We start from the raw sequence: 20,786 nt of genomic DNA, 5'->3' as shown, positions 1-20,786 counted from the left end.
TACTTTTAGATGTCTGAAGGCCCTTTTACACACAAGGTTAATCTTTCAAATGACTGAAAGATTAAAAGATCTAGCGATCTATTTGCATAAAGTTTAATGGCCATGAACACTGTATCATCTTCATTTGCATGTAAAAGGACCTCCAGGAGTTGTTTGCTGAGCCCAGTGTGTGTTTAAACACACACCCAGCTGTGTAAACAGCTTCCTGCACATTGCATTGTTCTCCTCCTGGTTGCCAGCAGATTGCATTGTTCTCCTCCTGGCAAGTGTAAACAAGCAGCGAGAAAAACATTGTGCAGTCTGTTGAAAGATGAACGAAATACATTTAAATGGAATGTATTTGCTCAGTCTTTCAGTGGCTGAGTGATGGAATTTAAGTTTAACTAAAAGTGCGCGATGCCTGCATTTATATGTAACGATTATCGCTCATTTTCGGCCATTTGGATGAATTTTAGTGATAATCGTTGCATGTAAAAGGGCCTTTGGAAGTGACACTTGATGAAGTGTCGAGCTAGAGTGGAAATATTTATGTTCTTCTGCCTACTCACATCATTGAGGTGTTTAATTATCCTGACTTTGAGTTTTATGGTGGTGCAACCAATGTAAGATAATTGGCATATCTCACATGATTTTATACATAAAATGGTCTGAACTGCAATTAATATAACAGCACCACTAAGTTATGCATTTTTCATAAACACCCACATCGTGATTCCCGCGCTGCCTGAGAACTCGATGTGCTGGCTGAAAATCTGCCTTTTTTTAGATTACCGTACGTGCTCCCTCATAGATTTGTATAGACACCCGGCTCCCTGTCACCTCACCTAACAGGCACCATGAGTTAGTGCTTTACGCAGGTGACAGGTTCCCTTTAAATCTATTTAAACCCGAGGCATTCGTCAATGTTATTGGTTGTTTAAATACTTTGATAGTACTAAGTTCACATATGCCACGAGTAAAGACGGCATGTGAGTCTGAAACGCGTTGGAGTAACCACTCAAGTTTTGACATGATCCTGGATATTTTAATTGTTCTTTAATTAAGTTTTCTATTTGGACTTCCTGGAATGCTGGATAATTGCTACTTCTATATATACTGTAACGGCCAGCCAATAAGAACCAGCATACTAGAAGAGGCTTCTTCTCTCCAGCATTGGACAAATTAGCTAGCAGTGAGCTAGCAGTTTATCAAGTCTCCACATCAGACCCCCTTAACACATCTCAATGGAAGTATCAAGCTGCAGAACGGTGAGCCCTTTCTGATCCGATATTTGGGTTTATTATTTACACATTGGACAAATTAGGTTGACATTCTGACAGGGAATGAAAAACCAGCATTGGTTACCATAGCAAGTATATAATGGCCATATCTACACACAGTAACAATTTAAAAAGTGTTAATGATATATTCTTGTGTACTATATTTATAGAGTAATGCCATATTTAATCGAGAGACAACCCCTTTATACTAAGGTAAGCTCTTATGTTAAATACATTTTATAAAAGAATGTGATGATATTTTAGTATTAAATGTCACTACAGAACCTGAAAATTATGTGAAATAACGCAGTTCTCACTATGGCCAAGTGTTTTGCTTTTACCATAAAGTTTAAAGGGGTTTTCCATGCAAATACTATTGATGACCCATTCTCAAAATAAATCATTAATAGTTAATCAGCTGGGGTTAGCCGCTCAGAACTCCAGCTGATCAGGTGCCCTCTGTCTGCACAGCAAAACACAGGGCTGGAGTGGAATCTGCTGCTCTGAACCATGTGTAGTGGCCGGCGCTTGTAATTGCAGACACAAATGTCATTGATTTTAATGGGAGCTGCTCCTGCAATTATGAGCACTGGCCATTACACAGTGGTCAGAGCCAACTGCTTCCGTTTTGACCCTGTGTATTGCGATACTGACAATGGTCCCGGAAACAGATTATTGGCTGGGGTCCACAGTGGTGGACCTCAGCCAATCAACTTTTGATAACCTATTCTGAGAACAGATCATCAATAGCATTGTGGAAAATAAGGTTGGGACATCGAAAAGTGATATATCGAAATATCAGTAATGCTTTGGCGATACTTTTCATAGTCATTGTTATGTCCGATAAATCGGTAACATCGATAGTTTAAGGCGATATAATATCGATTTTTGTAAAGAAGAAGCGTGTCTTGTGGTCTGGTGACCAGATTTCCTTTCTTTACATTCTGCCCTTTCCTTTGTGTTGTACAGGATGGAGTTTTGCTCCAGGCACTAATGAACTTATAAACAAGTTCTGGAAACTTTTGGAAAGTGTGAGGCGACTCTTTGCCATCAATAAGGTTTGCTCCGGGCAAAACGACTCTCAGAAGAAGTGGGGTCTTAGGCCCCTTCTCCATATGTGTTTGTTCATGGCGTTAGACGAGGCTCTGAACGCTTGAGTCTAACGCGATGGCTGTGGGCAAAGCTTTCTAAATGAAAGCACTTCCACATGCAGATGGAGGGCTACGCTGAACGCATGAAGGTCACGTCCAGAAAAGTAGACGCGACATGTCGTGCGTTCAGCGTCTAACACGAATACAATGTCCATAGAAAAGATAGGAGACCATCTAACGCAATTACCATTGCGTTCGGGATACTGCATTCGTGTTACCAGGCCCTGCATTGTTTACAAGCTGCCATGGAGACCGTTGGTCCCTCAGCGGCAGCTTGAAAAAATGCAGGGCACGCAGCCCCACAAACACACAGAGAGACCATGCTCACATCCCGTCAAGTCCAGCGGCCATCCTCTGGCTTCCTTGTAGCTGGCAGTTCCTTGTTTCAGTGTGTTTACCTCCAATCATCTTTCTGCACTCCCAAAGATCCAAATTGTGTTGCTTTATTAACCCTAGACCAGTTTTATTTTTATACAGCATTTTAAAAAGTCGATATATCAAATATCGATAGTTTTGCACTGATATTTTACAATAATCGATAGTTTGTTCAGCGATAATCGACACTATCGATATTTTTGTGTCTATGTCCCAACCTTAGTGGAAAACCCCTTTAACCCCTTGAGTGGCGGGTTTCCTACCACCCTGTCGTGCCCACCAGGGCAGGTTTTTTAAAATGGTCTAATCATTGAATTTCAACTAATTTTGCAGTTGCGTCTCAAGAGCCATAACTTTTTCATTTTTCATTGACATGGCCATATAAGGGCTTGTTTTTTGCGGGACAAGTTGTGATTTTTTAAACAGGGGGGAGGAAAAAAAGAAATGGGGAAAAAAGAAAAAAAGGGGCCATGTCATTAAGGGGTTAAATAATGCATTAACTTTCTTCTCTGGATCATTACGACGCATGGATACCACATGTGTGATTTTATTTTTGATTTTTTACCAAGTAAAGGGAGACAAGTGTTTTTATTTATTTTTTTTAATAATTTTTTTACTTTTTTTTTTTTTTTTTGTCCCTTTAGGGGACTTCCACAGGGACCCATCAGGACCCCCTGATCACATTCCGGGGGTCCGATGGTGACAGCCCTTTACATGCTGCAGTGACAGCCCTTTACATGCTGCAGTTACATAGACTGCAGCATGTAAAGGGTTAACACAGCAGAGATCGGAGGTTTTCTCTAATCTCTGCTGTAAGAGCTGGTACCTAGCTGTCCTCTGACAGCCAAGCACCAAGCTCTCCCTGCCACAGAGACCATCGGCTTGCTTCTGACAAGCCGATGGTCTGTATGGCAACCTGTAAACAAAGCAGGAGATTGCCGGCAGATCGGCAATATCTTCTGCTGGTTTTTCAAAGCCCTTACTTTGTTCTCTGTGGGTCTGTGCAGGCAGAGCACAGTGTCACAGCTTGTGGCATTGTGCTCTGCCGCTCCCATAGTGATACATAGCCCGGAAATCTTCCGGGCTATGTCGCTATGAGCAGTGGAGCTCGTCCCGGAAAATTTCCGGGCGTGCCACTCAAGGGGTTAAGGCAGATAGCACACAATTGGATCATTGACGATATGTGATGAGGGTATCTTAACTACTCTTAGCTACTCTTCCCTCTCCCAGTACAGAGACCTATTCGCGTTTCCCATAGAAATAAATGATTTTTTTCTGATAGAATTAAAAAAATAAAAATAATATATATATATAGGTAATTTAAAGCAAATCTAAGGAACTGTGATAGTTAAAGTTAGATATTTACCCACATATAATTGGAAATACAGAATAAAAAAAAAATAATAGAAAATATAATCAGATTAGAGATAATGATATTGTTTCAAGTACATATTTTAAATATCACAATAATAAAAACCTGATACATTCTCTTAGCCCAGTATACCATGAGAGTTTTACGACCTATCAGTATTATTAATTCAGTTCTGAAAACTAATTATTTTAGAACGTCATTCTTGTAAACATCAATTTTATAAAACACAAACAACATTTCCAGTTTAATTGAAAGAAGGTTCAAACTTTACCAAAGCTCCTAGAAGTTATGGAATTTAGTATATTTCTATAAATTAAGGAAAGCGGGTCATATACTGTCCTTAGCTATATTAGCATGAAACATTAAGCTAAGGCTGAAGAGATTAAGCGAGAAGGATCGCTGCCCAAGGCTGATAGACAACAGGCTTGACACATCACAACAGCATTGAAAAAAAACTGAAAAAAAAGCTTAGTACTGTAGCTCTAAGGCATAAAAGCACCCAGACTCCCTCCATAGGAAAACGGAGCTGGTCGGGAAAATTTTTGCAGTTTTTTTTTTCGCAGTTGACAAATGTTGAATTTTGCAACAGGCTATAAACTCTTTAATAATCTATAACATGTTAAACAGTATTAAGTATATAACATAAAGGCAATGTATTATCACATTGAAATAGTATATGAAATAACACATAGTGACAAATTCAATAATGATCTTATATGACATTTAGGTATATAGCAAGAAATAAGATATGAATACAATTTGACTTATTATGTTTTGTGTACAAATCCATAAATTAATATTTTTGGGCATGCCTCTTTCACTGCTTACACATTTACCCTTCAATTTCCATTAAAGCTATACAATACTCACAAATGATATCAAGGGCTATCTAATGTTATGACTGATGCATGTCTATTGATCTCTCCAGTTGAAAGAGCATTTTTCCCCTTGACTAGGAGGCACTGGAGGACAGGTGGGCAGTCAATGGAACCAAAGGGTACCACAGAGAAGGGGAATTGAGCCTTAACAGTCTCTAGGCACTGCCTCCAACATTTTCAACTGTCCTTATGTTATGGCAGGACAGCAGACTGGTTAATCTCAGGCATTTCTACACCATTGTAATTTATCTGCCAAAACATTAGAATATAGGTGTCCTAAGAAAATGTATATCCAAATCTATATGTCATTTTGTACAGTATCATGGGCGCCCATTGATATTTCAAGAAAATTTCCAATTTTGATCTTTTTAGATCATGAACTTTGGTTTTAAAGTAGAGATGTGATTGCTAATAGCCAACAGGATGAGTAAAAAAGTGGCAGATCATTTCTATCTACAATGCACAATAAATGACCTAGAAAAATATCAGGATATTATTGCTAGAATTATATGTTAAGATTAGAGATGAGCGAGCACGCTCGATAAGGTCAGTTACTTGAGCGAGCCTTGCTCACCTGCTGTCTCCTCTGAGCGTGCTCGGGGGTGCGGCAGGGGCGGCAAGGGGAGAGCGGAGGGGAGTAGGGGGGGAAGGAGAGAGATCTCTCTGTCTCCCCCCCCACTACCCCACGCCACCCGCCGCGCCCCCGAGCACGCTCAGAGGAGAAGGCAGTTACTCGAGATGAGCAAGGCTCGCTCGAGTAACTGACCTTACCGAGCGTGCTCGCTCATCTCTAGTTAAGATCCTTTTACATGGGCAGATACAGTATTTTGCAAATAATGAGCACCAATCGATGATATGTAGCAAGCCAATCGGCATTTGTTTAAGGACCTTTCACAATGGGCAATTGTTGAAGGATGAACATCCACATGAACAATTATTCATGACTTATGATCGCTAGGGCAGACACTTATTTCCATTATTGTTGGAAGCACATTCCATCTTACATGGGAGATGTGCTGCTGACAAACGAGTATTTTTATGTGCACATAAAAGAAGCAATCAGCCAACAACTGATCTGAGATGTTTACACAGGGCACTCATTAAATACATTGGTCCAAGCTTTCGCTCGGCCTTTAGGCTCTGTTCACACTAGTGTCGTGGCTTCTGTTTATATTGGAGCCATAACATATATACTGGATTAGTTTTTTAATAAACACTGGAAAATCTCATAGGACCCTATTAACTTTAAATGTGCCCAACAGCCTTCTATCAGGCTTGCAGTGTTTTTGATGGCAAGAATATCACTTCAGACTATACTATTCGGAAAGCCCAATAGAAATCCTTGATGGACCTCATCAATACCAGTGTGAACAGAGGCTTAAAGAGGTTTTCCAGTTGTAAATTATAGATAGCCTATCCTTAGGACAAGCCATCAATAGTAGATCATCAAGGGTCCACTGTCCAGTATCCCTGTAGATCAGCTGCTCATCAGACCATTGTTCTCATGCACTGAGCTGCGTTCTGCAGGACGCAAACAGCTTCATTCTCATTGTAGTGGTCAGGCTTGCTATTACAGTCGAAGTTCCCTTTCACTTTAATGGGAACTTTGCCTGCAATACCAAACCTGGGCACTGTTGTGAAAATGGAGCTGTTTGCTTCCTGTAGAAATCAGCTCAGTTTAAAAGCACACTAGCCCATGGAACATCTGAACGGTAGGTGTCCCAGATGGCAGGCACCCACTGATCAACTATTAATAGCTTATTCTGCTGATAGGCCATCAATACTTTTCAACTGGACAATTCCTTTAAGTCCTGTGAAAAAGTAGATAACAAAAAGATATAAACTTCTGTAACTTTTTTTGAAATGTCCTTGCCAATTTTGCATAATTATACCTTTTGTCAAATCCTTTCCATGAGCCATAAAAACTTAATATGCAGTTCCAAAAAAAAAGGTTGCAGCCTATCCACAAGTCATACATTTTTAGCACCGCTTATGGTTGTCTACTACTGTCACTAATATAATAATAATTATCATTTTACTATTTTTTTTACTATAGTTAACTGCTGAGATAGAAAAAATGATGACTTGTTAAATAAAGTATTGTTACCTGCTGGAAAACGTTCTATTGTAGGCAAGTTGTCGACCTGCAAGGTGGCATTACCCCCACTTCTTGTAAATCGTACTACGTGATACTTCCCATCATTAATAATTGCATTAACTTCTTCAATTGAGATGTCATCTGTTCCAACATTAAATTTGACTCCAATTTTTCCTTGGTGCTGAAAAAAAAAAGAAAATATAGCGCTAATTAGAATTTGTCTTATGAAGAATGTGAATCGCGTCTAACTGTCTTTCTTCTCTTAGGGTTTTATTTTCCAGAGCAAGTCTCTTGACATTTCACTAAGTTTGGGACATCTTGTTCATAGATAATTGATATTCTAAATCAGTTACAGTACTTTTACTGATGGATTGAATTTGTATTTTTCTCTTTGTCTCCGCAATTTACAAAAGCGAACAAAATCCTTTTTCTTGCTTCATGAAACGCGTAAAACCATGTGTGACTGAAAATTTCCAATTTCGGAAGCTTTGTGTAAACTCCACAAACCAATGAATGCCAACAATTGAATAGAAGCTCAAGGAGAACATATCTTTCCATAATATTAGCATGCAATAATTGCGCTATAAGAAGACAAAAAAAAATGGCTACTAAGACATTCTGCAGGAGAACAGTAAAAGACATCATGTGTTCCAGTCTCTTTGTCATGCTGATGACACAGCTTAAGTTTCATAATACTGAAAATATTAGGATATTTCATGTCCTGAAGAAGTCCCTTTAGTATAGTATATTCTTACATGGCTAGTGGTTGACTCGGGGCTCGTGCACAACACAAGACTGCAAGACGAGAAATGATATTGCTTCACAGAGAAGCCCGACAATTCCATATTACTGATCCATAGAAATCTGTGTGCTGCCCTCAAATCAATACTCCAATATATATATATATATATATATATATATATATATATATATTTGTAATTTGGCATACAATGGCACATGCTAAAATATGCTTCCTAATGGATTTCCTATGAATCTGTGAGAGCAAAAGGCCTCTGTAAGTAGCTCATTTTATATGGTACTATCAGTTCATTTTAGACATTGGCAACGTAAATGGATCACTAAAGCATGAGCTATTACAGCAGAGGCCCCTAACTTTTTATGCTTTTTGAGCAACATTCAACTTTGTGTATCACATTGAAGTGAAAAATGTAAACATATTAAGTGGAGAAAAACAACAAATTACGAATTTGACACTAGTATTTTAATACTAAATTGCACTGTTTTGGGTCTAAGAGTAGAGATGAGCGAGCGTACTTGGCCACGCCCCTTTTTCACCCGAGCACCGCGATTTTCGAGTACTTCCGTACTCGGGTGAAAAGATTCGGGGGGCGCTGGGGGTGAGTGGGGGATAGCAGCGGGGAGTGGGGGGGGGGAGAGGGATAGAGAGAGGGCTCCCCCATGTTCCCCGCTGCTACCCCCCGCGTCACCACGCCTCCCTCCACCCCCCGGTACCCCCCGAAACTTTTCACCCGAGTACTGAAGTACTCGAAAATCGCGGTGCTTGATCGAGTAATTACTCAAAACGAGTATACTCGCTCATCTCTATCTAAGAGACATCTGTAATATTGCTATTATGAATGTCATTTTGCATCTAGTGCATTGGACCATAATGCAGGTCTCCTCTGGCAAGACACAACAGGAGTTTGCAAACCGTATATGGCTCTCAAGCCATTGGTTGAGGACCACTGGCTTACAGCCTGCAAGAGATGAAGCACTGGAATTCATAGTACTTATCTGGAAAGGTAGAGCTATTAAAAGTTATTAAAGGCATATTCCCAACTCAGGAAATCGCTCCCAGTGTGTCCCTCAAGTTTAACAATGGTGATTGTGCATGCATGCCACTATGCCATTCACTTTAAAGGGTGGTATCTAATTTCAAGCGCTTGGCAATCTCTGGTAGTCCCATTCACTTCATTGGGACTTCCAGTAATTGCAGAGTGCTTAGATTTGGATATCTCCAACTGTCCTAGAGAATCATGTGGTGACATCTGTGCATGGCCGCCACTTTCAATATTTCAGGACTCACCAGGTGTGATTTCTTTAGAGCAGTGGAAGCCCCATCAGTGGGACCTCCACCCATCAGCAAGTTTTCCCCTATTCTGTTATCCCCTACGGTCAAGGGATAACTTACTGAAATGGGAATACCCTCTTAATGGCTAAATATACCTTTACACAGGAAAAAGTTGTTCTCTTGTTGGAGTCACTTGCTTTTTAGTCGACCAAGCAACTATCAGCTTTGTGTAAACAGGCATTCATTCATCTATGAACAACTACCTGTTCAAGAAAAATGGAGCTGAGCAGCTGGAAGAGATCTCCAGGGCACTCCGCTCCATTCCTTTAACAACTATCACTCCTGTGTGAAAGCACAGGAGTGATAGTCATTGGGACAACTGTCAAGCCCTTACGCACCTGACAATCGTCCTGTGTAAAGCTACCTGAATTCATGAATGGGTAAGTGAGAGCTGCCTCTGATTGGTGAGGCTGTGACCAATCAGAGGCAGCTCATTCAGCAGGCGGGGATTTTAAATCCCCGGCTGCTGAATACTACTCAGAGCAGTTCAGGAGAACTGCCGGCCGGCCGCGGCTGAACTCCGTCTGCCGGGACCAGGTGAGTATATATTTTTTTTTTGTTTTTACACATTTCTGGATTAATTTCAGGGAAGGGCTTATATTTTTAAGCCCTTCCCGAAAATTAATCGTGCGATCGCCGGCAGCCCATTGCTTTCAATGGAGCCAGCTGTATTGCCGGCTCCATTGAATTCAATGCGCTGGACAGCTCCGGCCCGTTTCTAATGAAACGCGGCTAGGAGCAGATTTTTTTTGGGCGATTTTTCGGCCCCGGTCACGCGATTTGCGGATGCGCATCAGTCATGCGATACGCAAATCGCGCGAAAAAAACGCCCGTCTAACCGAGGCCTTAAAATGCTGTATATTCAAGGGTGAGGAGGACCTTTACTTTTCCCCACTGATTAATAAACTATGCCTGGTACATGGAAGGAGAACACAGGCAATTGATATCATAATCGTTGCCATAATCATTACATTTATAATGGTACCATGGTGAATATCTGTAATAATGAACAGTATTTTTCATCTACTGTATGAACTCAATGACAGTACATTATTCCAAGCACTTTGAATTACAGCTGGCAGCAGATTTGCTCTTAAATTTAAGTATGTAACAGATAAGTATTACAAAAAAAGATCCAAGGCATACAAAACATTTTGTTGTAATTTTTGTTAATCACTATAAAATACAAAACTCAGCATGCACACTCCCATGAATCAACTCTGCAACATTACACTAATACCCTAATTCCATCTTATGTGAGTAGAACACATACTGAGCTTCATTTTTTTCTATTTCATTATGCATAGAAATTCTGAAGCAGCAGACAAATGAAGGAACTTAAAGATATGCTGTTTTAGAGTTTCAACAGCTAAAGATATGGTTACCTCACATGTACTGTATGCAGGAGTAAGAATTACAATACGCATGTAATGATGTACTTTAACTAGCTCAGTAGTAGATGCTAAACCAAATTGCTTATTTTAGAATTAGGGTAAAATATAATGAAAGTGTTATATTTGTGCAGAATGTATGTACGGCACCCTCCATGGATGACACCAACACCCGAGAACAAGACGTAGTTTATCTCCGCAGTGGAGAAATATAGACATGTATTAGCAAAAAGCAAGGAACACAAAATAGGGAAAGTAGCAGTAACAGAAATGTGGGAATGGGAAAGATATCCCTAACCAACTTTGTTGTGGCTGACCCTGCCTAGAATCAAGGTGATTACCCCAATAGGGGTATCCCCATGTCCAAAATCTAGGGGTCCTATTCGGTTCCTAGATGGAGGATAGGGAAGATGTCTAATGCAAATGGAAAGAGCCACGTATTTAACACTGTATAAGGGTGCCTTCACATGAGCGTGTTTATGTGCGTATGGTTGTGCGCAGAAAAACACGCTCCTATTAGAAACATTGGTTCCCTATGGTTTGTTCACATGTCCGTGCTTTACAGGAATGCAAACGCACGTACCTGCAAAACATAGGACATGCATGCACCATAGGTCCATGGTGCTCGTCAATATTCCCCAGCGGGGAGTTGGCTTGTCAGTGAACATTGTAACAGCACTGTCATAGTGCTCAGTGACAAGGGGACTTCCCATGGGGAGTAAAGAATCCCACGGCACAGCTGTTACAGCTGTGACAGCTGTGGCAGAAGATTTCTTCATCACTGCCTGGAGTAAATAATCCCCTGCCACAGCTGTCACAGCTGTGACAGCGGATCACAATGTTCTCCCATTGCTTTCAATGGGACTGGAACTTCTGCAGTCCCATTGAAAGCAATGGGCTGCTGGCAAGCACTGCAGGGATTTTCGGGGAAGGGCTTTAAAAATAAGCCCTGCTCTGAAAAGCATCCCTAGAATGTGCTAAAAATAAAAAAAATTATACTCACCTCTCTTCGGCTGCCAGGACTCAGGCACATCTAGCCTGTCTTCTCCCTGCACTGTTTTGAAGCTCTTTCAGCAGGCGGGGATGTAAAATCCCCTTCTGCTGAAAGGACTGAATCTGATTGCCTGAGCTCTCAGCCAATCACAGGCAGCTCTCAGCCATTCATTGAATGGCAGCTGAGGGATGCCTGTGATTGGTCACAGCACTCAATGAAGGACCATGCAGCATAAACGATGGATGATAAGCTGAACGACAATCGTTCAGTGTAAATAGCAGCCGTTCAGTATTGAACGACCCCTAAGTTAGGTCAATGGAGAGGGGCGGGGGAGTGTAAGGAGTGAAATTTCCTGTAGCCTCCACATCCTCCTGCTGGCACTCTGTGAGCGAGCCAGTGATACTAGTACCCATGCAACAGCATGAGAGTGAGTATATGTGGGGACGAGTGTCAGGCATCATTTGCCCGACATTCGTCCCATGTAAATGGGCCTTTAGTATGGCATGAACACCATGGCCTAGGAGCTTCAAACTATACCATTCAGTTAAAAAAAATTCCAATTAGGAGAGCACTCCACAAAAATTCAACTAAATATACATCAGAGTAGGTGCAGGCTAGAGATCTTTTACATTTGATTATGTTAATGTTCAAAAATTACTATTCAGTCTTGTGAATGGACAGTCATTCTGTGAACCCCATAAAGTGATTTAAATGTTGGTGCAATAAAAAGGAAAAAATACTCTCCTGTCCTCCACTCTTTGTGGCTTTTCTTCTAACCCACTATTTCAAAATGAAGCAGAGGGGACAATCATACTAGTGAATAATTCCACCAGCTGCAGTATGTCTGTAGGTTTTATTCGGTAGATTGTTAATGTCTACTTAAGGGCATCAGCACAGTGTGGTCGAAGCATCTAAACCTACTAGTGAGCTAGGATAGCTTTACAAGAGCCAACTACCATCGGAATAATGGCTGGAAATAGTCGTTACACCAAGTTGTTAGCCTACAGTACAAACTACTGGGTTTTTTTCCGTGCTTTTAAATGGACCAATTGTTGATCAAGTTCCGAGAGAGAGAGAACATTGGGCAAGTCATTGAAAGACAATGATTGCCTCGTTACAGCAGATGACAATCAACCAAAGACTGCTTTTTAGGTGAGCTGAAACAAAGTAACTAGTGAACAAATTATCACTCATCATCCGGTTGTGTGCCACTGCCACCTCTCTCCATCGAGCAACTATTCGGACAATAGTTGTCCAGTGTAGAGCCACCCTTAAGCCTTTATTTACTGGGTTGTATATTAACATTTAACTTGCAATTGAATGGTTACTGCTGAAAATTATTCTTTCAATGCTCTGTCTCTCTCCCCTACCACTAGGATGAAATACCAAAAACTTATTGACTTTTTTTATTCGACACCCTCAATTGATTTTCCTTTTCCTTATTTCACAACTATAGCTGCTGTAACAGTAAGGAAACTACAGTAATAATAAGTTTAATAGAAGAAAAAAGTCATCGCTATAAAAATTGCTTTAAACTAAAAATAAAAAAATAGCACATAAAGCACTTAGTTGAGTTAAAAGCATGATAATGCCAACATTAAGGAATATTGTTCAATATGTTAATTTTGCTTCCTTAATCAAAATGTTTCCATTAAATATGTCTGAGACCCATTTAAGAAATTACAGTGCTATTAGCACACGTGAGGTGATAGTCGGGGTTCAACATTAAGTGTGCCATTTTTACAAATGGACAAGAAGTTCACAGCATTAGTTAAAGACTTATAATTTGTGATTTTTTTCGAAGTTGTAATATGAGCAAAATATATAGAATTAGTGTGCATGATAATAGTATTTCTTGTCTTTAACCTTTAAGAGCTGAAAGGGATAATAACCGCTGTGAATGAAATATAAGATAAAAGGGGTTTTCCAGGCAGCGCCCGCTGTCAGTTCCGGGATACATGAAGGTCATAGCGGAAGCAACTGCTCTGACCCCTGTGTAGTGGCAGGAACTTGTAATTGCAAGCACAGCTCCCATTGATTTCAATGAGAGCTGTGCCTGCAATTATGAGCACCAGCCACCATACAGGGGTTGGAGCAGCAGCTTCTGCTCCAACCCCCCAGGTATCCCAGCTCTGACAGTGGGCACTGCCTCTAAAACTCCTTTAAGCCCACTGCTAGCATCTTGCGTCATTCTCCAGCATTTTTAAACATCTTAAGAATCTACTTAACTATTAACCTTTTCCAATCCAATTTGTATCCTGGTTTTCCTAGGGGGATTACTCTTTTTCTGCCGTTATACAACAGCGCTATCTGCTGGCTAACGCCAGTACTGCATGAGGTGACACGTTGGATAGGCTCCAACAGCAGAGAGGCTGGCAATATACAATAAGAGAACCCCAGCAGATATCTTCCAACATCCGAGATGCACAGCCTTAAATCATAATGTCTTCAGACGTCAGACAGTGGATTGGAAAGGGTTAAAGGTGACAAATTTCATAGACATGTACATATTTAGGGCTCAGTCACACGGGCGTTTATTGCCGCGATTTGCGCATGCGCATGCGTCCGGCGATTTTTTAAAACCATTGCTTTGCAATGGTATCGGACACATGAGCGCTTTTTATGCGCTCGTCCGATAAATTAGAGAACAGAAATTGCAGATCGCACCTATCTGCGATCTGCGATTCCTGTTCTCTTCTCTATATGCGCTCAATGGGGCCGGCGGCAGCAGCGCCGACCCCATTGAGAACATATAGAAGACAAATCATTCTTCTCTGCCACAGCTGGAACAGCTGTGGCAGAGAAGAACGATGTTTGCCCATTGAATTCAATGGAGACGGCAATACAGCCGACTCCATTGAAAGCAATGGGCTGCCGGCGTGCGCGGGATGAATTGTCGGGAAGGGGTTAAATATATAACCCCTTCCCTGCAATGCATCCTGAAAAGTGAAAAAATAAAAAAAAAGGATGTACTCACCTGCTCCCGGCAGCCTGAGATCCCCGCGGCCGTCCTGCAGTGGGTGTGAAGGGGCTGTGACTCAGGCTTGCCCCTGATTGGCTCAGCCTGAGCCAATCAGAGGCTGATCTCAGTCACACCCATTCATGAATTCATGAATGGGTGTGACTGAGACTTGCCTCTGATTGGCTCAGCGCTGAGCCAATCAGGGGCAAGCCTGAGTCACACCCCCTTCACACCCACTGCAGGACGGCCGCGGGGATCTCCGGCTGCCGGGAGCAGGTAAGTACATCCTTTTTTATTATTTTTTCACTTTTCAGGATGCATTGCAGGGAAGGGGTTATATATTTATCCCCTTCCCGACAATTCATCCCACACTCACCCGCAGCGCTTGCATTCAATGGAGCCGGCTGTATTGCCAGCTCCATTGAATGCAATGCGCGGGACAGCTCCGGCCCGTTTCTAATGAAACGCGGCTAGGAGCAGATTTTCGGGCGATTTTTCGGCGCCGGTCACGCGATTTGCGCATGCGCATCCGTCATGCGATGCGCAAATCGCGTGAAAAAACGCCCGTGTGACTAAGGCCTTAAGTAATGCTTATGCTAAGAAACTTGGATAGCATTCACATTACTTATTCTGTAAGTAACAAAAGCATTTACATTCCTTTTCCATGGATTTTACATTGATAGTCTATTCTTAGGATAGGCCATCAATTTCTGATTGCTATGAGTTCCAACCTCATGGACTCCCAACAATCATCAAAATGACACTTACCACAGTACCTATCATGGTGAAATTGATATGCATATACCTGTGTCTGCTACCACAGAGCAACACTAACAAATGCACAGTGTCAAACAGAGATATACTCACTATACAGGGGTAGCAGTACTCCAGTAAGCACCACAGCCCCTTAATTTTTCTTCTACATTGGGATCCTATAAAATGTTAATGATCTATAATAATTTTGAGCAGACCAAACCAGTAGAACCTTGTTTCAGGTCAAACTTTGCTAAAAGTTTCATTTGACATGAGCCCTAAATAAGCTTTTAGGAAATTCTTTAGGGCATTGGTCTTTACTGGTTCAATTCACCACTACCAAAGACTGCAATATAACACTGTCTAAGAGCTATAAAAACCACGTATAACATTTTCACTTTACATGGCTTTTATGGTTTTTCAACAGTGTTATACACCAGTTTTAGGGATTTGGGTGAGCTTTCGATTAGGTTTGAACTAATGCGGACCAAGCCAAACTTTTTGCAAAAGTTAAATAAGCCAAACTAGTCTATAATAGTTGAATTACAATGCTTCCTGCCTCAGTGACTATGAAGTCTAGTCTCCCAACAGACCTATATTAACTGTCGTGGTGACAGTAACAATACTTATATGACTATGAGAGAGAACAGGATAGAAAGGCTGAACCCAAGAAGTTGGATGCCATAGAAGATTGCTCCCAGTTTTGGGCAGTTGGGAGGATGTGTACTTAATTACAGCAAGTAAATGTGGTAATTGCAGCTATTACAATTTCTATTGCCAGATTAACATGTGTATTCATTGCTCACTCAATCCGTCCAGTTATTCATTCATTCATTCATTCATTCATTCATCTTTTGTTCCAAAATGTCACGTCTTCAACAAAATAATCTATATTGCTAATTCCGATCAATTTTATTTCAATGTTATACTTGATTTTCGCAGAAAATGATTTTATATTTTAGGGTTGAAAACAGCTAAATTCCGAAGCAAATAGCTTTAATGATTTAAGTTTTTTTTACTAGTAATCAAATATCAAAAAAGCAGAAAAATATTTATGATGATATTTGTAAATTGGAAGTAGTGTTATGTCATCCCTCGGGATAGCATAGCAGCAGCTGTATCATCTTTTACAAGAAAAGTTATCCGAAAAGTTCAATGACTTGACCTTGAATATTTTGCAAATAATGCATTCCTCTTCATAATAATCATGGAAAAATAACTTTGCTTCTAAATATGAATTATTCTTTGACTCCCCATGCTTATAGCAAGTTGCATAGTTAATCAAGATGCATTCATGAAAACATACGCTGCTTAATTTATCATAGTTGTCTGACAGCCAAACTGTCCTTGTTGCCCATTGGAACCAAGAAGAGCTCAACCTTCGGGTGCTTAAACTGCTCTGAAAAAAAAATGTAAGTTGCATATCATTGGTTGGGCGGCAAGGTCAATTTTGTGGTTAGACTAGTTTGATAAATGAGGCTCTCCAATTGATGTATGATAATATTAGAATAACTTTTCCAACTGCTGCCTGCCCTTAATCCTTTCCTTACCGTAAAGATGTACCATTCATATGACGTTAACTATAGAGTACATTAGTTTCCCTTGACTCAAATTTAGCCAAAGGCATAATATGAAGCTAGTGTACTAATCACCAGGTCAAAATCTATAACAGGGTCTCCCAACAATCATATGTCATTTATGGTACTGTTTTCCTAATTTATTCAAAAGAGACTTTTATTCCCTACCGTACCTTGTGGATCGAAGGCCAGACTGCAACGGCAAAGTCTGTACCTTATAGTTACCACCCTGAACAGCGTTTTGCCTCATAGACAATGAATGGAATGCAGCGTAGATGCATGGCTTAAATGCCACATAATAAGGCAAAATGAGGGCGCAGAACCCTTATTCTTATGACTGGTGGCATCACAGTGGATCACAGTCTTAGGGAAACCCTTTTAGGTGTACCTAAAAGCAACAGGCAAGTCAGGAAAAGCTTGGCCACTTGACGAGTTTAAACACATAGGTCAAGTAAATAGCTGAGTAACAAGTGAGTTGTGGGCAAGTTGAGTGATAGAGTGGACAGTGCATAGTATCTCCACCACTCTACCATGAACTCAAAAGCCATTCCCCCTGTATAAAGGACTAATGTAAGCACTTACAGGAAAATGTGATGGTAACTAGAGTACTGACCACAATTACTGAGTCTGAATCATTAGACCCAGTTACTTGACTAATGTAATATAATTTTTACAGAAGGATTGAGAGGGTAGTAGAGATTGCCTATGAGAAGAACACTGAAGAATAGAGAAAAGAGTGGTCACCACCATAGTGTCTCAAACATATGAAATCTCTAGGACAGAATGTTGGCGTAGTCAACCAGGTGCAAGAGGAAAACGTTTCAGCAGCAAATAGATTCAATGGTAATGGAAAAGGACTCCAACACAGACCATAAGCAAGTCACTGTGAGACCTCGATGCATGAAGAACATTTTTGATTCCTTCTCAGTATAAAAAAATTATGGATTTCATGAAACTACTTTGTGCTGAAGTCATTTTCTATTACCCATGACAAGAACATCTTTGTCAGTTATTCCAGAATGGTTGAAAAGTTGAACACTACTAGCCTAAAGAAATGAAGTAGTGGTGATTTTGCTATTAAAATTCCCCATGTTCATGATTCCCTGGGTCAGCACCTACTACATATCATACCTTAAATAATATGTTTAAAGCACTCCATATACTCTTTTAGATTGGCCATATATATTAAAACTAACTGTAAAACATTTTTAAATACCAACCTATAGAGTTGACTGTAGAATTTTTGGTTCCTAAGATAAGTGAAAATAATTGATCGCTTAGAGTTGATTAAATTATAATTAATTTAAAGCTACAAATATAAAGCAAATGACTCGTTATCTAAATAAAATATATCAATTATCTTGCTGTAAGCGATCTAGAATTTTTAACATATACATTTTTCATTTTTCGATTAAATCCAAATATTAGACAATTTCAAAAAGTTTCCCGAACTTTCTTAAACTAATTTCTTAATATATAAAACAGTGTGAAGGTTTTTTTGTCCCTCTGAAGACACTAGTTCACAGATGACAACTCCAAGCTCTTATTTAATTAAGAAAGATTCTTGAAATGAAGGAGGGGATGTTAAGTGGCTAGCAGATGTGAGAAGCCTTTTTGGCCTGCAGCGGAATATCACTCGTATTAAGAAAGCGCAAATGATTTTCAGAAATGCATAATTAAATATATTGCTGTGAAGTATGGTATTCACCCCTTCAGCACTGAAATACCAAGCAACACAATAAATACCATCATTGCTATTGGCCTTGGGTGAATGTGTGTGTAAAAATGAACTAGATTTTGCTAAAATTCAAAAGACTAAAATCAGCCAATAGCAATGTTGAAGAAAAAATATATATATATTGAGAGAAATTAAAACAATAAATCATGTACAATAGACTTAATACACCTTTTTCATTAAATTACCCTGTTTAGCACCTAACCAGTACCTGAAGATCTATGTACTATGATTGCATCGCTTCACCAGTGATTTCAGTGATATATAGCTGACATGACGCCATTGCCCTAGGAACCACCTCACAAAATCTCAACAGTTTTAAAAGACATATGGTATAGGGCTGCAAACAGCAGCCGGCTGAATCTTATTATCCACTCAGCACCATTACTTCTCTATACAAAATTACATTTTCCTACCAAATATCTACTAAAGAATAACTTAATCGCTAAGCATTTACAATCTGTATCAATAACAGGGAATATTTAACTCAATGCCCTGTGTGGAGCTGAAATAGTTTTGCTGATGGAACACAATAATTTTATAATGAAGCTATACAATATGTATTCATATATATATATATATATATATATATATATATATATATATATATATATGTGTGTGTGTATTATATATATATATATATATATATATATATATATACACACAAACACAAATATATATATATATATATATATATATATATATATATATACACACACATATGTATATATATATATACATATGTGTGTATAATTATGATACATGTTTGCCTCCACTAACCCCTTAGTGACCAAGCCTGTTTGTGCCTCAATGACCAGGCCAAATTTTGGAAATCTGACAAGTGTCACTTTAACATAGCATAACTCCGTAAAGGTTTTGCATATCAGCCTGTCAGACACAAATTTGTTTGTGCAATCTCTTGAGAGGTTATGTCAGGTTTGCAGGCAGCTGCCTCTGTTCCTTTCAGTAGGGAATCCATCACAATCAGCACTCTTCTTTTCTTCTTCACAACAACATGTCTTTTCATCCATCCAGGAAGATTCTGAGTGCTTACTAGACTTTGTGGGCAAGGTCAATTCTTGATGTATCTCTTTGTTACTGTCTTGATTCAGAGCCTGGTACCTTTTCCTGAGCAGTATGAGTGCTGATTGTCTTCTGATCTTCCTGCTTCTTGGGGTCACATGCTTCCATTCCTCTGCTTCTACAGGTACACCGAAAATGTATTTTCCTCCAGCAGTCTGAAGAGTTACTTCTGCTCTGTCAAGCAAATCATCATCTTTCTTAATGAGTTTAAATGTAGCTATTCTCTCCTGAAGACATTGCACCTTTTTCTCTAATAGAGACGCAAACTTGCATTTCTGGCAGGTGAAGTTTGGCTTTTCCTCTGGTACGTCTGTAAACACATAATGTATGTTGCAGCTCACCATATGGCTACTCTTCCCTTCCATGTTGCACATAGTCAGTCAGTTTCCACTTCCAGACTTCTAATAGTCAAGAATTCTTGTAATGATATTTAACCTATAAGATTTTACTAAGTGTAAATATACATACATTGTGCCACCTACCAAAAGTTGATTTGACAGAAGTAGTTTCTGCAGTTTGGGGGTATGTTTAGAAGGAACACATAGCACCTATCTATTATTGGAGGTCTATGAGCTGTAACCTGTTATACTTCATAGACCAAAGAGACAATAACATTTAATAAAGAACCAGGACCTCTCAGGAAGTAACCTGACATCTCCAAAGAAGCACTGTGTTGGAGGTTTTGATATTCAGACAAATCCATCCAACAGTAAGGGGTCAACACTTGCAGTCCCATCATTTCAGAGAATCATGATGGTTCTTAATAACAGACCCTCCCTCCATTTGTCATCATCTGATTTTTATATGACCTTCAGATGGCAAATAAACATTGTCTGTAATTCCAAATACTGAGCAGGAGAGAGTGCTAATAAACTGGGAAATGGTGCAACCTTTTTATAATGCTAAGCACTGAGTACAGGATCAACCTGACTTCCATTTTATTGGTATACAGACCAACAAATGACACTGGGAACAAGTGTTGGTACCTGCTTTTGTACATCTGTACTAGATCCTTTAAGACACCAGAGGGCTCAGCGACCACAATGAAGACAAGGACACATGTTGA

At 39.9% G+C, this 20,786-nt stretch overlaps 1 protein-coding gene across 5 annotated transcripts in view; it reads right to left on the bottom strand.

Annotated features, from left to right (window-relative positions):
• The window catches only part of NRXN1 (neurexin 1), a 1,562,703-nt gene that overhangs the window by 163,844 nt on the left and 1,378,073 nt on the right, over window positions 1-20,786 (bottom strand). For all 5 annotated transcript variants that reach the window (XM_066595516.1, XM_066595519.1, XM_066595517.1 and 2 more), the window contains one exon: window positions 7,143-7,314. In XM_066595516.1, the coding sequence (XP_066451613.1) occupies window positions 7,143-7,314 (172 nt within the window). The remainder of the gene's footprint in view (window positions 1-7,142; window positions 7,315-20,786) is intronic.

The sequence above is a fragment of the Eleutherodactylus coqui genome, chromosome 3 (genome assembly GCF_035609145.1).
Source record: "Eleutherodactylus coqui strain aEleCoq1 chromosome 3, aEleCoq1.hap1, whole genome shotgun sequence".
NCBI lineage: Eukaryota > Metazoa > Chordata > Amphibia > Anura > Eleutherodactylidae > Eleutherodactylus > Eleutherodactylus coqui.
This window is presented reverse-complemented; position numbering and strand designations above follow the sequence as displayed.